General features: G+C 40.1%; 2 protein-coding genes across 2 annotated transcripts; both read left to right on the top strand.

Annotated features, from left to right (window-relative positions):
- Positions 1-1,798: 1,798 nt before the first annotated feature.
- CUNH2orf15 (chromosome unknown C2orf15 homolog) lies at positions 1,799-12,311 on the top strand. Its single transcript, XM_029232500.1, has 2 exons — positions 1,799-1,956; positions 11,302-12,311. The coding sequence occupies exons 1-2, from the start codon at positions 1,799-1,801 to the stop codon at positions 11,642-11,644; spliced, it is 501 nt and encodes a 166-aa protein (XP_029088333.1). The 3' UTR covers positions 11,645-12,311.
- A 4,633-nt stretch (positions 12,312-16,944) lies between these two features.
- Positions 16,945-23,198, top strand: LIPT1 (lipoyltransferase 1). Its single transcript, XM_029232836.1, has 2 exons — positions 16,945-17,015; positions 22,005-23,198. The coding sequence occupies exon 2, from the start codon at positions 22,006-22,008 to the stop codon at positions 23,125-23,127; it is 1,122 nt and encodes a 373-aa protein (XP_029088669.1). The 5' UTR covers positions 16,945-17,015; position 22,005; the 3' UTR covers positions 23,128-23,198.
- The last annotated feature ends 91 nt before the right edge of the window (positions 23,199-23,289 follow it).

Raw genomic sequence — 23,289 nt, 5'->3', positions numbered from 1 at the left:
CGAGCGGGGGGCGCCCGGGGCGCGGGCCCGCCAAGCGCGCCGGGGCCGGCGCGGGGCCCCCAAAAGGAGAGGGGAGAAAAAAAGAGAGGCCCCCAGACCAAAAAAAAAAAAAAAAAAAAAAAAAAAAAGAATGTAGGGAAAAGATCATTTTAAAGCTAGACCAGGGCGTGAAGAGTTTCCTTTCTTTTACTATCAAGGACTGTTGACTTCCTTCCTCAGCCCAAGAAAGTGAAAAATTTCCTCCCTCTGTGGAAACCCAAAGAGTGCTGAGTGCCCCCTCCTGCCCCACCTAATCCTTTTATAGCACCTGAGCTATCTCCCTTGTAATAGATACTCCTGTGCAAGTCTGAGATCAGGTTTCTCCATTTCACAAACTTCACTTCAAAAACCTCTATTTCACCTTTTTTCTTCCTCGGTACCTCCCTGGTCCCCTTAAAAAAAAATTATACACATGTTAAGCTGCTTTTTGCTGTTCTGCAGCTAACTGATGCTCTGTTCATTTTTTTTTAATTGGATAGTTTGTATTGATATATTTTCAAGCTCACTGTTCTTTCCTTTGGCAGTGTTATTCCCATCCACGATATTTTTCATGTCCGATTTGTACTTTTCATCTCTGGATTCCAGTTTGATTTTTTTAAAATGTCTTTCATTTCTCACTTCATCATGCCCATGCTTTGGGAAATATGGAATATATTTAAAATAGCTGTTGTATACTAATTCTATCATCTGTCTCATTCTTGGCATTGTTTCTATTAACTGATTTTTTTCCTCCTGGTTATGCGTCACATTCTTCTGCTCGTTTTCATGCCTGGTGAGTTTTTATTGGCTGCCAGGTGTTGCAGATTTGACATTGTTGGGTGCTGGAGGTTTTGGTTTTGGTTTTTCTTTAAATATATTTAGGCTTTTTTCTGAGATGCAACAAGTTTACTTGGAAACAGTTTGATCCTTTAGAGCTGCCCTGTTGAAAATAGTAACCACTAGCTACATGTGGCTATTTGAATTTGTATTCATAAAATTAAATAAAATTTAAAGTTTAGTTCCTCATTTATATTCTGTATATTTCAAATTCCAACATCCAGCTTGCATCGATCGTTCAGTATTAGAATTCTCGCCTGCCAACATCCACACGTGGCTAGTGGCTACTATATTAGACAATCCATACAGGATATTTCCATCATTGCAAAAAGTCCTGTTGGACAGACCTGCTTTAGAAGCTTGCTTTTAAGCTTTGTTAGGTCCAAAATAGTCTTTATTTAGGGCTAATTTGACCCCATTACTGAGGCAATACCTTTCTGAGGACTCTATTCAATGACCAGTGTATTAAGAGTTCTTTCTACTCTGACTGGTGAGAACTCTATTCTTGGCCCTGTGTAGGCTCTAAGAACTATTCTTCCTTCTCCTTTTTGGTGTTTTTTTCCCCAGGGCTCAATAGTTTTTTTACACACATACACTGATCAGTATTCAGCCAAAGAATTGTGGGGAATCTTCTGCAGATCTCTGGAGCTCGCTCTCTCACTGCACCTCTCCCCTCTCTCCACAAATTCTAGCCATCTTGGCCTCTGCAAACTCTGAAGTCTGTCTTCACAGTTCACTGAAGTGGCCAGACTCAATTTGGATTCCCCTTCCTTGTGATGAAGCCTAAAATTTCCAGGCCCTAAGCACTCATAAGACTTAACCTTATCTCCTTTCTCTTAGGGATCACTCTCCTGTACTACCCATTGTCCAGTATCTAAAAACCATTGCTTCGTGTGTTTTGTCTGTTTTTAAGATGTTTAAGGCATGAGGATAAATCTGGTCCATGTTACTCCATCCTGGACAGAAGCAGAAGTCAGCTATCTCCACTAATCATCCCCATCAGAAGTGGTTTGCAATTCAGAAATTGCTTCAGCCTGAGGGAACTGTCAGTGCCTGGGCCCTGAAGCAGAAGAGGTCCCTGAAGCATGTCCTGGAGGAACAGTGATGAGGTCATGGGGCGGGGGGCAGAGTGGAGAGGAGAAGAGCTTGGGATGACAGAATGTTACTGGTGTATCTGTTTCCTATTGCTGCTGTAACAGTTTGGCACAAATGTGGTAGCTTTAAGCAACACCAATTTATTATCTTACAGTCCTGGAGGTTAGAATCCAAAACGGATCTCACTGGGCTAATACTGAGATGTCAGCAGGGCTGCATTCCTTCTGGAGGTTCTAGGGGAGCATCTGTTTTCTTGCCTTTCCAGCTGCTACAGGCTGCCCGCTTTGCTTATTAGCGTGTGGTCCCCTTCTATCTTCAAAGCCAGCGATGGCCAGTCATCACTCTAACAGTGACATTCCTGTCTCTCCCTCACTTTTTCTTCTTTTTTCTTTTTTTGCTGCACTGAGTGGCTTCTGAGATCTTAGTTCCCCAACCAGGGATTGAACCCAGGCCCTTGGCAGTGAGAGTGCCAAGTCCTAACCACTGGACGGCCAGGGAGTTCCCCTCTCCCTCACTTATAAAGACCCTTGTGATTATATTCGTAGCCACCAATTACCCCAGGGTTATCTCCCCACCTCAAGGTAGGTTGATTGGCAACCTTAATGCCCCCTTGCCATGTAACAGAACGTTCGCAGGTTGTGGGGATTAGGATGTGGACTTCTTTGGGAACCATTCTTCTGCCTACCACAGCTGGAGACTTGTTAGGTAGAGAATTTGGCTTTACTCTGTGATGGGAAGTAACTAGAGCGTGTTGAGCAGAGGATGGATGTGATCTGGCTTATGTTTTAAAAGGCTCATTCCAGATACAGTTAGAAGAACAAACAGTGGGGAGGCATAGGCAAGGGTAGAAACAGAAACAGGATTCACTGAAGGATTGGATGTGGAATGTGAGGTAGGAATTAAAAATTACTCCATCAGCAATGCACAAGGTTTCCTGCATTCTACTAAATATTCAGTGCTACCCACCTATCTGCCATTCTGATGGTAGCAAACTTGCATTTCTCTGATTTCTAATAAGTTTGAGCATCGCTTTATGCACACGTTATCTTTTGGGGATTCTCCAATCGGTGAATTATGTCTCTGTATCCTTTGCCCATTTTTCTAATGGGTTTCCTTTTTCCTTGTTAATTCATAGTTGTTCTTGTTATATTTTAGCTATAAATCCCTTGTCAGCTTGGATAGCACATCTTCCAGTCCTTTCTCCGTCTTCTGAACTTTGTTTACAATTTCTTTTTTTATTTTTGAATTTTATTTTATTTATTTTTTTATACAGCAGGTTCTTATTAGTCATCAGTTTCATACACATCAGTGTATACATGTCAATCCCAATCACTCAATTCATCACACCACCACTGCCACCGCCCCGCCGCTTTCCCCTTTGGTGTCCATATGTTTGTTCTCTACATCTCTGTCTCAATTTCTGCCCTGCAAACCAGTTCACCTGTACCATATTTCTAGGCTCCACATATATGCATTAATATACGATATTTGTTTTTCTCTTTCTGACTTACTTCACTCTGTAGGACAGTCTCTAGATCCATCCACGTCTCAACAAATGACCCAATTTCGTTCCTTTTTATAGCTGAGTAATATTCCATTGTATATATGTACCACATCTTCTTTATCCATTCATCTGTTGATGGGCATTTAGGTTGCTTCCATGACCTGCCTATTGTAAATAGTGCTGCAATGAACACTGGGGTGCATGTGTCTTTTTGAATTATGGTTTTCTCTAGGTATATGCCCAGTAGTGGGATTGCTGGATCATATGGTAATTCTATTTTTAGTTTTTTAAGGAACCTCCATACTGTTCTCCATAGTGGCTGTATCGATTTACATTCCCACCAACAGTGCAAGAGTGTTCCCTTTTCTCCACACCCTCTACAGCATTTGTTGTTTGTAGATTTCCTGATGATGGCCATTCTGACTGGTGTGAGGTGATACCTCATTGTAGTTTTGATTTGCATTTCTCTAATAAGTAGTGATGTTGAGCACCTTTTCGTGTGCTTCTTGGCCATCTGTATGTCTTTTTGGAGACATGTCTATTTAGGTCTTGTGCCCATTTTTGGATAGGTTGTTTGTTTTTTTAATATTGAGCTGCATGAGCTGTTTATATATTTTGGAGATTAATCCTTTGTCCGTTGATTCATTTGCAAATATTTTCTCCCATTCTGAGGGTTGTCTTTTCATCTTATTTATGTTTTCCTTTGCTGTGCAAAAGCTTTGAAGTTTCATTAGGTCCCATTTGTTTATTTTTTGTTTTTATTTCCATTACTCTAGGAGGTGGATCAAAAAAGATCTTGCTGTGATGTCAAAGAGTGTTCTTCCTATGTTTTCCTTTAAGAGTTTTATAGTGTCTGGTCTTACATTTAGGTCTCTAATCCATTTTGAGTTTATTTTTGTGTATGGTGTTATGGAGTGTTCTAATTTCATTCTTTTACATGTAGCTGTCCAGTTTTCCCAGCACCACTTATTTAAGAGACTGTCTTTTCTCCATTGTATATCCTTGCCTCCTTTGTCATAGATTAGTTGACCATAGGAGCGTGGGTTTATCTCTGGGCTTTCTATCCTGTTCCATTGATCTATATTTCTGTTTTTTTGCCAGTACCATATCATCTTGATTACTGTAGCTTTGTAGTATAGTCTGAAGTCAGGGAGTTTGATTCCTCCAGCTCAGTTTTTTTCCCTCAAGACTGATTTGGCTATTCAGGGTCTTTTGTGTCTCCATACAAATTTTAAGATTTTTTGTTCTAGTTCCATAAAAAATGCCACTGGTAATTTGATAAGGATTGCATTGAATCTATAGATTGCTTTGGGTAGTATAGTCATTTTCACAATATTGATTCTTCCAATCCAAGAACATGGTATATCTCTCCATCTGTTGGTATCATCTTTAATTTCTTTCATCAGTGTCTTATAGTTTTCTGCATACAGGTCTTTTGTCTCACAAGGTAGGTTTATTCCTAGGTATTTTATTCTTTTTGTTGCAGTGGTAAATGGGAGTGTTTCCTTAATTTCTCTTTCAGATTTTTCATCATTGGTGTATAGGAATTCAAGAGATTTCTGTGCATTAATTTTGTATCCTGCAACTTTACCTAATTCATTGATTAGCTCTAGTAACATCTTTAGGATTCTCTACGTATAGTATCATGTCATCTGCAAACAGTGACAGTTTTACTTCTTCTTTTCCAATTTGTATTCCTCTCATTTCTTTTTCTTCTCTGATTGCTGTGGCTAGGACGTCCAAAACTATGTTGAATCGTAGTGAGAGTGGACATCCTTTTCTTGTTTCTGATCTTAGAGGAAATGCTTTCAGTTTTTCACCATTGAGAATGATGTTTGCTCTGGGTTTGTCATATACGGCCTTTATTATGTTGAGGTAGGTTCCCGCTATGCCCACTTTCTGGAGTTTTTATCAAAAATGGGTGTTGGATTTTGTCAAAAGCTGTTTCTGCATCTATTGAGATGAGCATATGGCCTTAATCCTTCAATTAGTTAATATGGTGTATCACACTGGTTGATTTGCATATATTGAAGAATCCTTGCATCCCTGGGATAAACCCCACTTGATCATGGTGTATGATCCTTTTAATGTACCGTTGGATTCTGTTTGCTAGTATTTTGTTGAGGATTTTTGCATCTATGTTCATCAGTGATATTGGTCTTTACTTTTCTTTTTTTGTAGTATCTTTGTCTGGTTTTGGTATCAGGGTGATGGTGGCCTCATGGAATGAGTTTGGGAATGTTCCTTCCTCTGCAATTTTTGGAAGAGTTTGAGAAGGATAGGTGTTAGCTCTTCTCTAAATGTTTGATAGAATTCACCTGTGAAGCCATCTGGTCCTGGACTTTTGTTTGTTGGAAGATTTTTTTTTTTTTTTTTGTGGTATGCGGGCCTCTCACTGTTGTGGCCTCTCCTGTTGCGGAGCACAGGCTCCGGACGCGCAGGTTCAGCGGCCAAGGCTCAAGGGCCCAGCTGCTCCGCGGCATGTGGGATATTCCTGGACCAGGGCACGAACCTGTGTGCCCTGCATCAGTAGGCGGACTCTCAACCACTGAGCCACCAGGGAAGGCCCTGTGGCATATCTTAAAATCTGGTAAGGCAAGTCTCTGTGCTTTTTGTGTGTGTATGTCCAAATTTATTTAGCTCTTTATAGATCTTTATTCTTCCATATGCATAAAAGATTTCCTTTGAATGGCAACTGAAATACTAGGTCAAAGAGGCCCCCAATAGACTTCTTCTCCCTTCCTGTCCTCAAAATCCCAGAGAAGTTAAGGTGAGACTCATAGGGCCAAATCTAACCTATTGCATTTCATTCCTTCTCAGTCCCTCTGTTAGAGTGATGTTTAATGTGCTAGTGGGTAATTATATACATTACCATTATTTTACCCTCTGTCAATTTCAAATGTGGTATGTTTTATAGTTTTGTTAGTATTTTCTTTTTAATTTTTTTTTAATTTGGTTGCACCACGTCTTAGTTGTGGCAGGCGGGCTCCTTAGTTGTGTTACATGGGCTCCTTAGTTGTGGCATGTGAACTGTTAGTTGCAGCAAGCACGTGGGATCTAGTTCCCTGACCAGGGATTGAACCCGGGCCCCCTGCATTGGGAGTGCGGAGTCTTAACCACTGCACCACCAGGGAAGTCCCTTTAATTTTTTTTTAAGTTTGTATTTTGAAAAAGTTTTAAACATATGGAAGTTTAGCAAAAATAATATACTGAAGAATTTTTTATCCTTTCCCACCTAGAGTCATTAACATTTTGCATATGTTACTTTCTCTCTGTATCTATCTCTCGCTAGATAATTCGAAAGCAAGTTGTAGATATGATCCTTTACCCCTATGTCAGCATGTTATCTCCTGAGACCAAGGACATTCACTAATATAACCACAATACAATTATCCCAATCAGGGGATTTAACAGTGATGCAACATTATTATCTAATAAACCATCCATATTCAAATTGTCCAATTGTCCAAGAAATGGCCTTTGTAGTACATTTCCTCCACGTTCCAGCCCACCCCACCTCCCAATTCAGGATCATTGACTACATTTGGAAATCATGTCTCTTTAGTATCCTTTAATCTGGAGCAGTTCCTCAACTTCTCTTTGTCTTTCATACATTGACATTTTTGAGTACAGGTTATTTATTTTATATAACGTCTCTCAATTTGGGTTTATCTGATTGTTTCCTCATGATTGGATTCAACTTACGCTTTTTTTTTTTTTTTTTTTTTTGCGGTACGCGGGCCTCTCACTGTTGTGGCCTCTCCCATTGCGGAGCACAGGCTCCGGACGCGCAGGCTCAGCAGCCATGGCTCATGGGCCCAGCCGCTCCACGGCATGTGGGATCTTCCCGGACCCGGGCACGAACCCGTGTCCCCTGCATCGGCAGGCGGACTCTCAACCACTGTGCCACCAGGGAAGCCCCAACTTATGCATTTTTGAGAGGAGTGTTTCCTTTTTAAATAATCAAAGAGGAGGAACCAAATAACAGAATAAACTCACTTTTACTCATTTGAAGGTAGTATTGGATATTCACTTGATGAGAAAAAAATTCATCTTCAATTTCCAAATGTAAGAAACAGGTATTTGTTATACTAATAACATTTGATTAACTACTATGTTTAGGATACTACTGTAGACCCTGGACTCTGTTCTGTTACAGATTAAACACTGATATTCAATCACGAATATGGATAAACAAGGTTTCAAGATGATATCTTTAGAAACCTTCTGTCAGTGAATGATTAGGGCTTGATGGGGATGGAATTGTAAACTCATAAAAGATAACTCCAGTACCTAAATATTAAAGAAATACATTCTAAAAGGTGAGTAAGTGCTTTCATTCACAGCTGTGGAGTGGGTTCCAGATCTCAAGTTGCTGCTAGAGCTTCTTCAGTAGATCACTGTTCTGTAACAAGCTCTGGTCCCTTCTACCATCCTGGTCAACTCTGCTTACCAAATTCCTGACCATCTTTCAAAGCCCAACCCTGACGTAGGCCCCCTCCTTTCACAACCTTTCCAAGCCCCTCCCTCCATGTTGCATGCTCATCTCTCTAAGCAGATTGGGCATTGGTAATAAAAGGTACTGTTTCTTTATTGGACATCTTTTTTTTTTCTTTAGTTTTTTGTATTGTGGTAAAATACATGTAACATAAAATGTAGCATCTTAGACATTCTTAGGTGTATAGTTCAGTGTATTAAATATATTCATAATTTTGTGCTGTCATCACCACGATTTATCTCCAGGACTCTTTTCATCTTGTAAAATTGAAAGTCTATACCCCTTAAACGACACCTCCCCATGGCAACCATCATTCTACTTTCTGTATCTATGATTTTGACTTCTAGCTACCTCATGTAAGTAGAGTCATACAGTATTTGTCTTTATGAGTTATTTCACTTAGCATAATGTGTTCAAGGTTCATCACGTTGTAGCATATTGCAGAATTTCCTCCTTTTTATTATTATATATTAAATAATATATAATAATATTTATATTATATATTTATATAATATTTATATTATATAAAAATATTTATATTATATAATATAAATATATTATTATTATATTATATATTATAATAAATATATATTTATATTATATAATAAAAATAATATAATTTATATTATATAATAATATATAGTATATATTTATATAATATTTATATTATATGAAATATTATTTATATATTAAATAATAAATAATATATATATTATATATATAAATATTATTCATCATATTTGTATACAACATTTTGCTTACCTATGATCCATCGTTGGACACTTGAGTTGCTTCCACATTTTAGCTATTGTGAATAATAGCTTGTTATTTGTACATGGGTGTACAAATATGTCTTCAAGACCCAGAAGTTGGTTTGCTGGATCGTATGGTAATTCTATTTTTAATTACTTGAGGAACTGCCACACTGTTTTCCACAGCAGCTGTACCATTGAACATTCCCACCAATAGTGCATAAAGGTTTGAATTTTGGGCTTCCCTGGTGGCGCAGTGGTTAAGAATCCGCCTGCCAATGCAGGGGACACGGGTTCGAGCCCTGGTCTGGGAAGATCCCACGTGCCGCGGGGCAACTAAGCCCATGCACCACAGCTCCTGAGCCTGTGCTCTAGAACCCACAAGCCACAACTACTGAAGGCTGCGTGCCTAGAGCCTGTGCTCTGCAACAAGAGAAGCCACCACAATGAGAAGCCCATGCACCACAACGAAGAGTAGCCCCCACTCGCTGCAACTAGAGAAAGCCCGTGCGCAGCAATGAAGACCCAATGCAGCCAAAAATAATTAATTTTTTTAAAAAAAGTTTTGAATTTCTCCACATTGTCAACAACACTTGTTATTTTCTGTTTTTTTTTTAATAGTAGCTATCCTAATGGTTGTGAGGCTGTATCTAATTGGTAGCTGTGATCTGAATTTCCCTAAATATTAGTGATGGTGAGCATTTTTTCATGTAATTGTTGGCCATTCATATATCTTCTCTGGAGAAATGGCTATTCAAGTCCTTTGCCAAATTTTGAATTGGATTATTTTGTTGTTGTTGCGTTTCAGTTCTCTGTATATTCTGGGTATTAGTCCCTTATCATATATATGGTTTGCAAATATTTTCTCCTTCTGTGGGTTGCCTTTATAGTCTCGTGTCTATTAATGCACAAAATTTATATATTCTCATAAGTTCCAACTTGTCTATTTTTTCTTTTGTTGCCTCTGCCTTTGGTGGTGTATTCAAATCATTGCAAACCCATCAGGAAGCTTTTGCCTTATGTTTTCTTTTAAGAGTTAGAGCTTTAGGTCTTACATTTAGGTCTTTGATCCATCTTGCGTTAGTTTTTGTATATGGTATTAGGTAAGGGTCCAACTTCATTCTTCTGCGTGTGGATATCCAGTTTTCCCAGCACATTTTGTTGAAAAGGCTGCCCTTTCCCCCACTGAATGGTCTGAGCAGTCATAGGTCTATTCAGATTTTCGTTTCTTATTGACTTAGTCTTGGTAGGTTTTGCGTTTCTAGGAATTTGTCCATTCAGCTAGGATATCCAATTTGTTGGCATACAATTGTTCATAGCACTCTCTTATAATACTTTTTATTTCTGTAGAATCAGTAGTAATGTCCCCTTTCATTTCTGATTTAGTAATTTGAGTTTTCTCAGTCCATCGAGGTAGTTTGTCAATTTTGTTGCTCTTTTCAAAAACTACTTTTGGTTTAATTGATTATCCTCTATTGCTTTTCTGTTCTCTACTCCATTTATCTCTGCTCTAGTCTTTATTGTTTCCTTCCTTCTGCTAGTAATGGGTTTAGTTTCTTCTTCTTTTTCTAGTTCATTAAGCTGTAAAGTTTGCTGATTTGAGATCTTTCTTGTTTTTTTAATGCAAGTATTTATAACTATAAATTCCCCCCTTAGTACTGATTTTGCTTCATCCTGTAAGTTTGATATGTTGTGTTTTTGTTTATCTTCATCTCTAAGTATTTTTTAAAATTTCCCTTGTGATTTCTTTGATCCATTGGTTGTTTAAGAGTATACTGTTTAATTTCCACAAATATATGAATTTTCCTGTTTTACTTCTGTTGTTGATTTCTGACTTCATCCCATTGTGGTCAGAGAAGATACTTTGTATGATATCCATACTTTGTATGATATCCATCTTTTTAAATCTACTGAGACTTAATTTGTGGCCTAACATATGGTCTATCCTGGAAAATGTCCCCTTGAGAAGAATATGTATCCTGTTGTTGTTGGGTGGAGTGTTCTGCATGTGTTTGTTAGCTCTAGTCAGTTTATTGTGTTGTTTAAATCCTCTGTTTCCTTACTTGTGTCCTGTCTGGTTGTTCTCTCCATTATTGACAGTTCAGTTTTGAAATCTCCAACTATTATTGTAGAACTGTCTATTTCTCCCTTCATTTCTGTCAGTTTTTCCTTCATTATTTTGATAGTATATTATTACGTGTGTAAATGGTTACAGTTGTTTGGGCAGCTTTTTTTTTTTTCCAGAACACCTAGCAGAGTGTTTGGCCTTCAGTAATTATTTATTTAATCCATTAATAATAAATTAAAAGTTTTTGATAATAAGAATGATAGGCAGGACTAAGTAGAGAAGTTCTATTATTTTCTGCAATGTGATGAAAGGTAACATCTAGTAAATTCCTTTTAATAAAAAGACTTTCGGAGAATCTGTAGAACCTGCAAACCCTTCCACAAAGAAAATGTAAACACTGAGAGGTGGAAGGCGATTTTACTTTATATTTTTGGCATCATCACCATGAAATTTCATTAAAACAAACATTGCCATGAAGTTAGTTGAAATTCCCGCTGTATTCACTTGTAACAATTTTTTCCCCAAGCAGTCAAGTTGAAGAAACGTCTCCACTACTTAAAGAGGGACCTGCAAACTATTTTTATTCAGCTGTTCCAATGGGATTTTCTCTTAGCAAATCTGCTACTCAGGTATCTGCTATGCGTATGGATTCAAAAGTGGATGATCACTTAATGCAAGGGACTGAGAAAAGCAAATTGGAACCAGTGACTCAGTTATTTCAAAACACCAAGAAAATAAGATTAGAAGACACAAACCAAGAAAACTTTACAAGGAGCAAAGATACTGGCACAGGATCTCTTTCAGAGAAAGCCTTGGGTTCAGTGGTGTATGTTAAAGAAAGTGATGGAATAGAAATGATAGATGTGGAATGAAGTTATTTGTGTATGTTACCAAAGAAACCAAAAGTTGCTTTTGACTAAGAGGGCCTGTTGAATGAGAACTTAACCTTATTATGAAAACCTAACAAAATGAAGGAAGACGATTGCTTATTTTTCACTATTTATGAATCACTGTAGATTGCACTTTTTGATGATACATATTCAGAAAAGTTGCTTTAGAGAGAAGAAGTTTTCCAAAATTCAAAGAAGGTTTCTCTGGTATTATATTCTGTCCTTGTCAAAAAATCAGAGTTTTTGTGTAACAGTATTTAAATGGCACCAAAACATTTTAATTATAATGTATTTCTCTAACAAGTGATCAAAAACCCAAAAAACAGTGCCCAAACAATTTGACATCAGTATTTCACATGATTTCTGGTGTACTGATTTTGTATGTTGAAATTCCAGTTAGGGATTTTGCTTTAGAATACTTTATCTTCTTGCATTTTTTCATGTCTGTTCTGTTAAAGATCACTGGCAGCTAAACTCAAAGACCAGTAAATTACGTACCTTGAGAAGCATTTCACATTTCAAATCATCCTTTTAAAACTTTTTTTTCACCCACGTGGAATTCATTTCAGAGTTCACAAAATAGTTTTTTCTAAGTGTAATAATTTATCTTGCAGATGTTACCATTTTATACCACCAATATTTAATATAATAAAACAGCCTAGTTGTTAAAAAAAATTCTTGTTTTGTATGTATCAGTTTGCCATTCTTATTAAAACATCTAGTAGTTTGAAACAGCAGTATTGTCCCAAGTAATGTAAGCTGAAGTTAAAAACCATTTGTGTCTGGACAAACAGTGACCTATAAATATTTCTATTATGTATGGTTTGAACATTTTCCTGTACTTTAATATTTACTGGTGATCTCTAATGCTCAATTGAGTAATCTCCTTAATATTCATAAAGGAAAAAGGCATATTCAAAGAGGAAAAGGCATCTTCTTTTAGGAGAAGAAATATTTTGTAAATCAGAAAAAAACCAAACAGATGTCACGTATTTGTAGAGTTAAAAAAAAAATAACATTGAATGGGATGTAAGCCACTAAGATAATGCTCTTTATCATTTATAGAATATAATTCTTTGGGAGAGAAAAAATACACAAATCATTCATTTGTTCACCTAGCCTGGCACTGTGCTTGGTGCTCAGGATACAGTGGTGAATAAATTACCACTACCTTCATAGTGCTTACTGTCTGTCTACCAGGGAAGGTAGAACATCAGACAGTAATTATATGATACAAATTGTGATGTGCCATGAAGAAAAAGTTAAATTTCAGAGAGACAGAAGAGGAGACATAACACATACACTTAGTTTTTTTTTTTTTTTTTTATGGTACGCGGGCCTCTCACTGTTGTGGCCTCTCCCGTTGCGGAGCGCAGGCTCCGGACGCGCAGGCTCAGCGGCCATGGCTCACGGGCCCAGCCGCCCCGTGGCATGTGGGATCTTCCCGGACTGGGGCACGAACCCGTGTCCCCTGCATCGGCAGGCGGACTCTCAACCACTGCACCACCAGGGAAGCCCTACACTTGATTTTTAATTGTGGGAACTAGGAAGGCTTCTCTGTGGACGTGACATGTATAGCTTTTGCAGGGACATGGTTGTCCAAGTGAGGTGATGGTGATGGTCGAGGTATATCGAGAAGGGGACAGAGTCCAGGTGAAGTTTGGCAGGGCAGACTGATGGTCTTAAAGTGGGAAATGAGGAAAATGAAAGGATTTCTAGTAAAAACAAACAAACAAACAAAAAAAGCTAGATGCATGGAGGTTCCCTGGGGGAAAGAGCTTGGGAGCATGGGTTTTGGGCATACCATTTTCTAAGGCAGACAGTCCTATGTATGGAATGAAAAAATACAAATTGTGAAGTTGTATACAGAATGGTATCTAAAGCTATGGGAACGAAAGAGGTTGCTTATGGTGGATGTATAGTGTGAGATAAAGCAACTACGACACTTAGGAGCTGGGCAGCGCAGGGGGAGCTGGCTAAGGGGACTGAAGAGTTGGCAGGGTTGGTGGAAAACCAAGACAGGATAATGTCAAGATTGCCCACAAAAGTCTTTAAGGTGGAGGCAGTCAACTGAAATGGTAGATGAGGACTTGAAAGGTCCACTGGATCTAGCAACATGAATGGCACTAGTGACCTTAGCAAAACCACTTTTTTCTTTAATAGGGACTTGGCTCAAATATTTACAGACTGGTTTTTCACCTCCATGAATGTCCAACAGGACATTTGATAGTGTGTTGGACACTGAATTTGGGATGTCCTTCATTGTATGTGATGCCCCAGGCATTGCAGGATGTCAAATGTTGTAGCACAATCCAGTCATTGAGATGATAACAAATGCAAGCATTAATTACTCTGATTGAGAACTATTGCTGCTAAGACATCAGAGAATTGGAATCCCAAAATCCAAGCGAAGCCATAGTTTTAGCAGCACACCTGGGAATGGAAATCCACAAATACTTCCTGGAAGGGGTAGAATGGAATAAGTTTAATCAGAACAACAGCCTCACTTAGGTGTTTATTTGTTTTATGGAAGAATTCTACAAGCAGAATCCTAAAGTGAACATTTTTCAGAGTTCTGCCGTTGTTTCTGATGAGAAACTTTCCATATAAAAATAATATAGTTCAGGAGAAATAAGGATGTTAGGAGACCTTAGATTCAACATACCTATAAGACCTATAATACATGCATTGGTATTGCATCTAATGGTGTTGTCATTGATGCCAGTAATAATAGTTATCATTTACTGAGCTGTTGTGTAACTGGCTTAGTTGAGATTCCCTAGAAGCTGCTTGAGACAAGGACCCAGATGCACATGATTTTTGAGAGTGTGCTCTTTAAGGTAAGCCTGTAAGGGAGTCAGGGAAGCAGGAGGAATCAACGAAGAATGAGCACTCAGATAAATTCATGGCCTGACTCACAGGGTGCTCTGGAGGGATCATACTGCAGAGTTGTACCACTGTCCCACTTTGAGGCAAGGGGTGGGACTACTGCAGCGCTAGGCCAGTCAGGCATCGGTTGCCACCTCCAAGCCAAAGTGGGGAGGCTGGTGGGCAGGGATGCAGGGTGAATCACTCTGGTGTGCCTGTGCCTGCTAGCTCCTTCATTCACACCAGCTGGAGAATGGATGATGAATTAAGGGTAAAGGGGACCTGGGTGGGGTGCTCACAGTCTTTATTACAATGCCAGACACCTAACATATATTATTTTCCTTTTATTTTGAAACAATCTCAAATTCACAGCAAAGTTGCAAGCATGGTACAAAGGCCGTTCCCTCTCCTCCCAACCATTTGAGAGTAAGTAGCTGACCTAATTCTCCATCATCCCTGAATAGTTTTTTAATGATTTAAAGAATTTTATTATTTTTAAAATAAATTTTAAAAATTGATATATAATTGACATATGCCATTATATTAGTTCCAGGTGTGCAACATAATGATTTCGTATATATTGCAAAGTGATCACTGTAAGAAGTTAACATCTATCAACACATAGTTATTTTTTTTTCCTTGTGATGAGAACTTTTAAGATATATTCACTTAGCAACTTTCGAGTATACAGTACGGTATTTTTATAGTCACCATGCTGTACATTTACATCTCCAGGACTTACTTATCTTATAACTGGAAGTTTGTACATTTTGATCATCTTCACCCATTTTGCTCACCCTGCAAAAAGCACTTTTGATGGAACAACAGAACAGAATCCATGTTGGAGTAGGTTAAAAAACAAATGGGAAGTGAGGAAGTGGATACTGGATGTGTAGCAACTCCACAAAGAAGCTCAACTCTGAAGGGGAGTAGACAGCATGAGAGATGGAAGATGAGATGGAGGTCGTGTTTGAGTGTCAGCAGAAGAAGGATCCAGTGGAGAAGCCGAAGAAGTAGGAGAGGGGTTAAGATAACAACAGGGTGGAAGTCTAGGAGCAGGGAGGATGGATCCATTCTTGAAAAAACACTTCGGTCGGAAATTAGGGGGGGAAAAATTGTACCACCTCAGATTCCAGAGAAATGGAATTTAGAAAGATGTACTATAAGCAAAGGGCAAGAGAATTGCGTGGCTCTTTTTAATGATAACTTGGAAAACTACTGGGACTAACTGCACAGAATCCATTCCCACCTGCATAATCCAAGAAAGACTAATTAGAGTAACTTCAAGAGGGTAATAGTAAATAAATAAGGAGCCACTGTGTCTTTATTGTAGCTTTATATGGAGCCCTGGTCATTGTATCGGCATCACCAAATTGTGAACACTGGATGCTTCTTACTCCAAGATGCAAGTCTTGATGGTTTCTATTCTAAGCCAAAAGAGAGCTTGATTTCTGTGGAAGCCTGAAACAGATGACCACAAATTATTTGGGCTCCTCTCATCAAGAGGTGGGGTCCATTTCTCCACCCCTTGACTCTGGGCTGCCTTTGCTGGTGCTTTGGTCAACAGAATGTGGCCAAAGTGCTCCTTCCAAGGCTAGCCCTGAACGGAGGTGCCCCATCAGCCAGCCAGCACCAGCCGCCAAAGGCGTGAATAAGGCCGTCCTGGACCTCCCCGCTCAGCCAACCTGTGCTGAATGAAGAAAGCCACGTGAGCAAGCCTTGACCCTATAAATGTTAGAATAAATCGTTGTGTTAAGCCACTGGCGTTTGAGGCAGTTTGTTACGCAGCTATGGTTACCTGGAACTTTGCCTGACGGGGGAATTTCCCATCTGGCTAAGCCACAAGGATTTTCTTGCCAGCTGCACCGAGGGACACCCCAAGTGGTAACGTTCATTGCCCTCAGTGTGTTTGTTCTCCGACCCACTCCTTCCTACCTGTTACCGTCTCTGTATTGGGAATACCAGCGTTTATTCCTTTAAATGCCATTTATCTTTTAAAACCGATTTTAGTTTCGTCCCCTTCCAAGTGGAGTTGCCTGCCCTTTAGACTATGAGACGTGCAAAGCCCCGCGCAATGCCTGGATGTTCAGTAAAGAACATCCGACCCGACTGCTCTGGGTACGAGGCGGGCTCCCCTCCAGACTGACTCAACCCCGCTCCTACCTGTTCCCCGCTAACGCTCTGGGCTGTCACGCGGGGAACCTCCATCTGCCCTGGGGCTCTAGGACTTTCGATATTATTGATACTATTATTCGAACGTGGGCGGCGTCCCTGCCTCTCCTCTGATTTGGCGCCAGCTCGGCGGGTCGTAAAGACCTTCCGGAACCCCCCGGCCCCGCCCCCACGCAGCGCTTCCGGTGCCCCGCCCCCCGCGGGCCGGGGCGACGGGCGGGGCGGCTGCGTGCGCAGCAGGACGGGACTCCGGGTCGCACGCGTCCTTCCCCCACGGGCCCGCGCGCTGCTTGGCCGCGACCGGAAGCCTCAGGTGCGTGAAACCGGAGGCGTGGCAAGGCGGGGCGGGGCAGGGCAGGCAGCGTGGGCCCCCGAGGACAGACAGCTGGCGGGGACCTGAGACCCTGGGGCGGTGCATACGGCTGGCGCTGCAGGCCCTGAAGTGTCCGGTCAGAGCTTGGGAAGAAGTAACTCCACGGTTAGGAACGGATTATCCGCAACACGGGAGGGTCAAAAAATTAGACATGTTGGGTGCCAGCCCCGTGCGCGCCCACCGAGAACCAAAAAGGCGAAATCAAACAGGCACACGGCTGTCCTGAGACTGGATAAGTTATGTATTAAGACAGGTGGCAAGATGGCAAGATAAAACTTGGGGAGGATTTTTTGAAGGAGCCTCCTGCCTAGGAGGGTAGGTGGGATCCTGTTATTTTTTGCTTTCTGTTCGATGATGGAGAAGCAGGTTTGGTAAATTCAAAGTGGTGGTAGCAAAGTGTCCCTCCCAGAACATGGAAATATGATTGTCCTCTGATTAAAAAACGATAAAAAATTAATAATTAAAAGGTAAGAGTAGAGATATGCAAAGTTAAAGAGACAAAATTTTATCAGGACTTCAGAACTTGACAGTATCCTGACAACTAAAAAAAGACTACATCACGCAGCTGGCGGTCTGATCTGTTTTTGAAGCATAGAGTAAAAGAGAGGTCCCCCTGACCGGATGAATCCAGGCCTCCTCTGGGAGAGACAGGGTGTCCTGGCGTTAACAGTGGGATCTCTCCAGAGCCCAGGGGCTGAGAGGCGCTTTCCTCAAGGCTCATTCCACCAGACATTGAAGTCATATAACTCCATCCTTTTGTCCGGATTCAGTATTCACCAAGCAAACTTATGATGAGAGAGTAGTTGGACAGGCAGATCTGAATATCCGGTTGATAGCCTATAGTTCTCTTTGTAAATTAATAAATTGGCATTCAGGTTTTCTCAGACATCCCTGTGTTCCCACTTTTTCTCACTCTTTGTGTGATTCTTTCTTGTCCTACGAGGCTCAGTGGAAATGTTACATCCTCACAGGGTCCTATTTGTTTATGTGTTCAGGTGCCTAGAACAGTTTCTGGCACATAGTAGGCGCTCAGCCTAACTCCCTTGACTTTCAGTCTGCTTTTCTTTTTTTTTTTTAATTGGAGTATAGTTGCTTTACAATGTTGTGTTAGTCTGTGCTGTACAGAAAAGTGAATCAGCTATACGTATACATATATCCCCTCTTTTTTGGATTTCCTTCCCATTTAGGTCACCAAAGAGCATTGAGTAGAGTTCCCTGTGCTATACAGTTGGTTCTCATTAGTTATCTGTTTTATACATAGTAGTGTATATATGTCAGTCCCAATCTATCCCACCCCCCTCTTTCCCCCTTGGTGTCCATACGTTTGTTCTCTACATCTCTGTTGCTATTTCTGCTTTGCAAATAAGGTCATCTGTACCATTTTTCTAGATTCCACATATATACGTTAATATATGATATTTGTTTTTCTCTTTCTGACTTAGTCTGCTTTTTTGGTCACTTTTTTGATGAAGCCTAGCCTGACAACCCTATGTGAAATTGCAGCCTGGGGACTTCCCTGGCAGTTCAGTGGTTAAGGCTTGGTGCTTCCACTGCAGGGGGCATGGGTTCGATCCCTTGTAGGGGAGCAAAGATCCCGCATGCCTCGTGGCCAAAATAAATGAATGAATAAATAAATACATAATAAACGAAATTAAATAGCAGCCCAATTCCTCTCACATACACATTTCCTATGTTCCCTTTCCTTTTTCATATGGTCCTCATCACCTTCCTTGATTTGGTTCACTGATGAATCCCAAGTGCCAAGAACAATGCCTGGTGCATAGTAGATGCAAGATCTCTTGAATTAATATCTTTACTGTGTTTCACTCACACCGTATCCACAATGCCTGGATGAATACAGATATTTTGAGCACTATTAATACATTAGTTGGATCAATTCTGGAGCCCTTAGTTACCATCTCTTCAGCTCTGAGCCATTGGCTGCTGGTAGCCAAAGACTCTTAAGTTCAATGCAGTCAAAACGGACCAGGTATCTTCATCCCGTATCTCCTCTTCCTATGAAATCTGTCCTAGGAAATGTCACCTCTTTCCACCCATTTCCCAGGCCAGAAGTCAGGGTATGCATAAAATTAATAAAAGAGCTAACATCCTGTGTACTTTCTATGTGCCAGGCACTCTTATAAGCACTTTACATGTATTAGTTCATTTAATCCTGATATGAGTCCTGTCGTTACCCACATATTACAGATAAGGGATCTGCGGCACAGAAAAGTCAACTAATCTGCCTTAGCTGGGAAGAGAGAGTTGGGATTTGAATGCTGGCTTGTAATCATACCATAAAGGACCCTTGACTTCTTTCTCTCACCCTCACTGAACCAATTACCAGATATCAAGATTCTCCCTGCTTAAATCTCTAGGCGATGTCTCTGAAGTGTAAATCTGTAAAACTCTTCAGCACCTCCTCATCACCCTTAGGGTGAAGTTCAAGTATTTAACGTGGATTTTTTTTTATTTAGGCCCGAGGCTTGTGGGATCTTAGTTCCCGGACCAGGGATCAAACCCGTGCCCCCTGCAGTGAAAGCACAGAGTCCTAACCACTGGACCGCCAGGGAAGTCCCTAACTGGATTTTAAGTCTCTTCATAATCTGATCTCTACTTCTAACTCCTTATCTCTTGCAGCTCCCCATTCCTGTGCTCTTAAATACCAGCCAATTGAATTAAATTCTTCGAATTCTTTGAATGGGTCTTCTTCTCCTCCAAGCTACTGTACTTTGTTGGAATACTTTTCCTTACCCCTTCTATGTCTCAACTTCAATGTCACTTCCAATGATGAGAGGGTTAAATGGCCTTCTAATGTACTTACCCTGTCATAGCACTTATGACACCGTATTTTTTTTTTTTGTGGTACGTGGGCCTCTCACTGTTGTGGCCTCTCCCGTTGCAGAGCACAGGCTCCGGACGCACAGGCTCAGCAGCCATGGCTCATGGGCCCAGCCGCTCCGTGGCATGTGGGATCTTCCTGGACCGGGGCACGAACCCATGTCTCCTGCATCGGCAGGCGGACTCCCAACCACTGCGCCACCAGGGAAGCCCTGACACTGTATTTTTAATTACCACCTTCCTTGCTTTTTAGTGTCTCCCACTAGATAGTGAGTTCCTTGAAGGCAAGGACCAGTCTGTGACCTTAATGTCCTCATGTCCATCCCTTCTCAGTGTCTGCTACCCTCGTTCAGGCCCTCATTATCTCTAACTGGGACAACTGCATGGGTCGGTTAAACCGTCTCCCTGCCCCTAGTCTATCTGTTTTTAATCCATGCTCAACACTGCCAGCAGAAGCAGTTTTGTATAATGGCTGACTTAACACTTTCCTACTTAAAACACCTCACTAGATCCAGCTGCTTTTAGAAAAAGGCCAAATGCTTTAGAATTACATGAATTTGTCTCCTCCCCTTCTTTATTCTACCTTGTGCCTAGTAGGCACTCCATAAACATTTGTTCAGTGAAGGAGGGACTGATATCAAATTTGGTCAAACAGAACCAGGAACAAAGAGTTTAACCAAAGAAACGGCATCTGGCTGCAGAGGCTTCCTAGGACAGCACAGCCCAAGGTTTCAGTGGAACTGGAAGACTGGTAGTGGAACTCCTTTGAGGAGGGAGTCCCCAAGACATGCCTTACTGTTGGAGGACTCTCTGTCTTTGCATTTGCCTGGAACATGCTACTCCCATCAACGTGGTAAAAACCATCAGATTTCGAGACCCAGTTCAAGTATCCCTTCCTCTGTTACACCTCTCCTGACCTTTCTAGATAGAAAGAGTGTAAATTGGTTCAGCTTTTCTGTAGCATAACTTATCAAGATATATCAAGAGTGATGAAAATACGAAGACTTGTTACCCTAGGAATTGTGCATCTAGGATGTAACTACAAAAGAATGGGGCCTAGTTCTGGGCTTTAATAACCCAGTCCTTCCCAGGTCTTTAACCTAAAGGAAAATTATGACCATTCTAAGAAACGAAATCGGAATAGAATGGTTTCTTTACAACCATAACTAGTCAAAATACTTCATTATTACAGCTAGTATTTTCAGCCTTTTCGTCAGCACTGCTAACACAAATAATGTGTAAAGTGCCAAAACATAATAAAATTGTTCCTAGCCTTTCTATTTAACCTTGCTACTCTGACCACCTCTCCCCTGACTTCAGGGGGTCCATCCTAATTTAATATTGATCTAAATAAAACAGGCTGCCAGTAAACATGTATCTCAAAATTAAATAGGAATTATTTTTAAAGTACTACAAGGACATAATTAAAGCTTTCCAGACAGATGTTCATGAGTACATTGTTGATAACATAGAAAAACTAGAGACAGTCTAAACTTACAAACTAAGAGATTGGTTGAGTAAACGGTGGTGTATCTTGACAATGGAATGTAACACATTAAAACTGATGTAAAAATAGGTTTAACATTGAATGAAATAAGAGTATCGTTCCACTTGTGGTGGGGAAAAGTGTGTGTGTGTATTTTACACATGTACATAAAAAAATGGGTACACACTAAAGTGTTAATTGGGATTATCTCCGGGTGGTCATGTTATGGTTTCTTTTATTTTGCTCTTTTTGCTTGTCTGTATTTTCTCATTTTTCTCAAATAATGTGTATTACCTGTGAATTCAAAATAATTTGTCTTTGAGATATATTACATAATGTATTTTCAGCTTTATTATTGGAAAAATCTGTGCCCTTATTCCATTTCAACTAAAACAATTTGAGGTTTGTATCATTTATTTTCTTTGAGTACTCTGTTGTACAGTTTTTGCTAAAGACTAATGATAAGGCTAAAAGGCAAGAAAAGCAACCAGATCGGATACTTAAATAAGTTTGGATTAAATAACCAAGAACTGATAGCTACAAACTAGAATTTAATTTTCTTTTTCTCCATCATTAATTTGTTTGTCTTCCATTTTTAAAAGCATGCTGATCCCATTTTCAATGAAGAATTGCTTCCAGTTACTTTGTAACCTCAAGGTCCCAGCAGCTGGTTTTAAAGACACAGTTAAAAGTGGGCTCATTTTACAGTCAGTTTCCAATGATGTTTACCAAAACCTGGCTGTAGAAGACTGGATCCATGACCATATGAATCTAGAAGCCAAGCCGGTTCTTTTCTTTTGGAGGAATTCTCCCTCTGTTGTAATTGGTCGGCATCAGAACCCTTGGCAGGAATGTAACCTGAATCTGATGAGAGAAGAAGGTGTAAAACTAGCTCGGAGGAGAAGTGGAGGAGGAACAGTCTACCATGATATGGGTAACATCAACTTGACTTTTTTTACAACCAAAAAAAAGTACGATAGGATGGAAAATCTAAAATTAGTTGTTAAAGCTCTGAAGGCTGTCCAGCCGCAGCTGGATGTGCGGGCTACCGAAAGGTTTGACCTTTTACTTGATGGACAGTTTAAAATCTCAGGAACAGCTTCCAAGATTGGCCAGACCGCTGCTTATCACCACTGCACTTTGCTATGCAGTACCGATGGGACCTTCTTGTCATCTTTGTTGAAGAGCCCTTATCAAGGGGTCAGGAGTACTGCCACTGCGAGCACACCTGCCTTAGTAAAAAATCTTATGGAAAAAGATCCCACCCTGACCTGCGAAGTAGTGATAAATGCTATTGCCACAGAGTACGCTACATCTCATCAAATCGATAATCACATTCACCTAATAAACCCAACAGACGAGACGCTGTTTCCTGGAATAAACAGCATAGCCAAAGAACTACAGACCTGGGAGTGGATATATGGCAAAACTCCAAAGTTCAGTGTAAACACTTCCTTCAATGTGTTATATGAACATTCACACTTGGAAATTAAAGTATTCATAGACATAAAGAATGGAAAAATTGAAATCTGTAATATTGAAGCACCTGACCATTGGTTGCCGCTGGAAATACGTGACAAGTTAAATTCAGGTTTTATTGGTAGTAAATTTTGCCCAATTGAAACGACTATGCTTACAAGTATATTACATAGAACATGTCCAGAAGATGATGAACTACACAGTAAATGGAATATGCTCTGTGAAAAAATTAAGGGAATAATGTGATTCCAAGTAAATTTCTTAATAGTGACAGTTTCAATGACAGAATTAAAAATGTTTACAGTACATTGTCTGTCTCTTAAAATAAAAAAGATCTAGTCTCCTTCAGTAACTTATCCCTATTTGAAATTGTCTATCACCTATCCTAGTCCATATTTTCCATTGATG

This window comes from Monodon monoceros, unplaced genomic scaffold, assembly GCF_005190385.1.
Source record: "Monodon monoceros isolate NGI ecotype Baffin Bay Population unplaced genomic scaffold, NGI_Narwhal_1 Super_Scaffold_19, whole genome shotgun sequence".
Taxonomy (NCBI): Eukaryota; Metazoa; Chordata; class Mammalia; order Artiodactyla; family Monodontidae; genus Monodon; species Monodon monoceros.
This window is presented reverse-complemented; position numbering and strand designations above follow the sequence as displayed.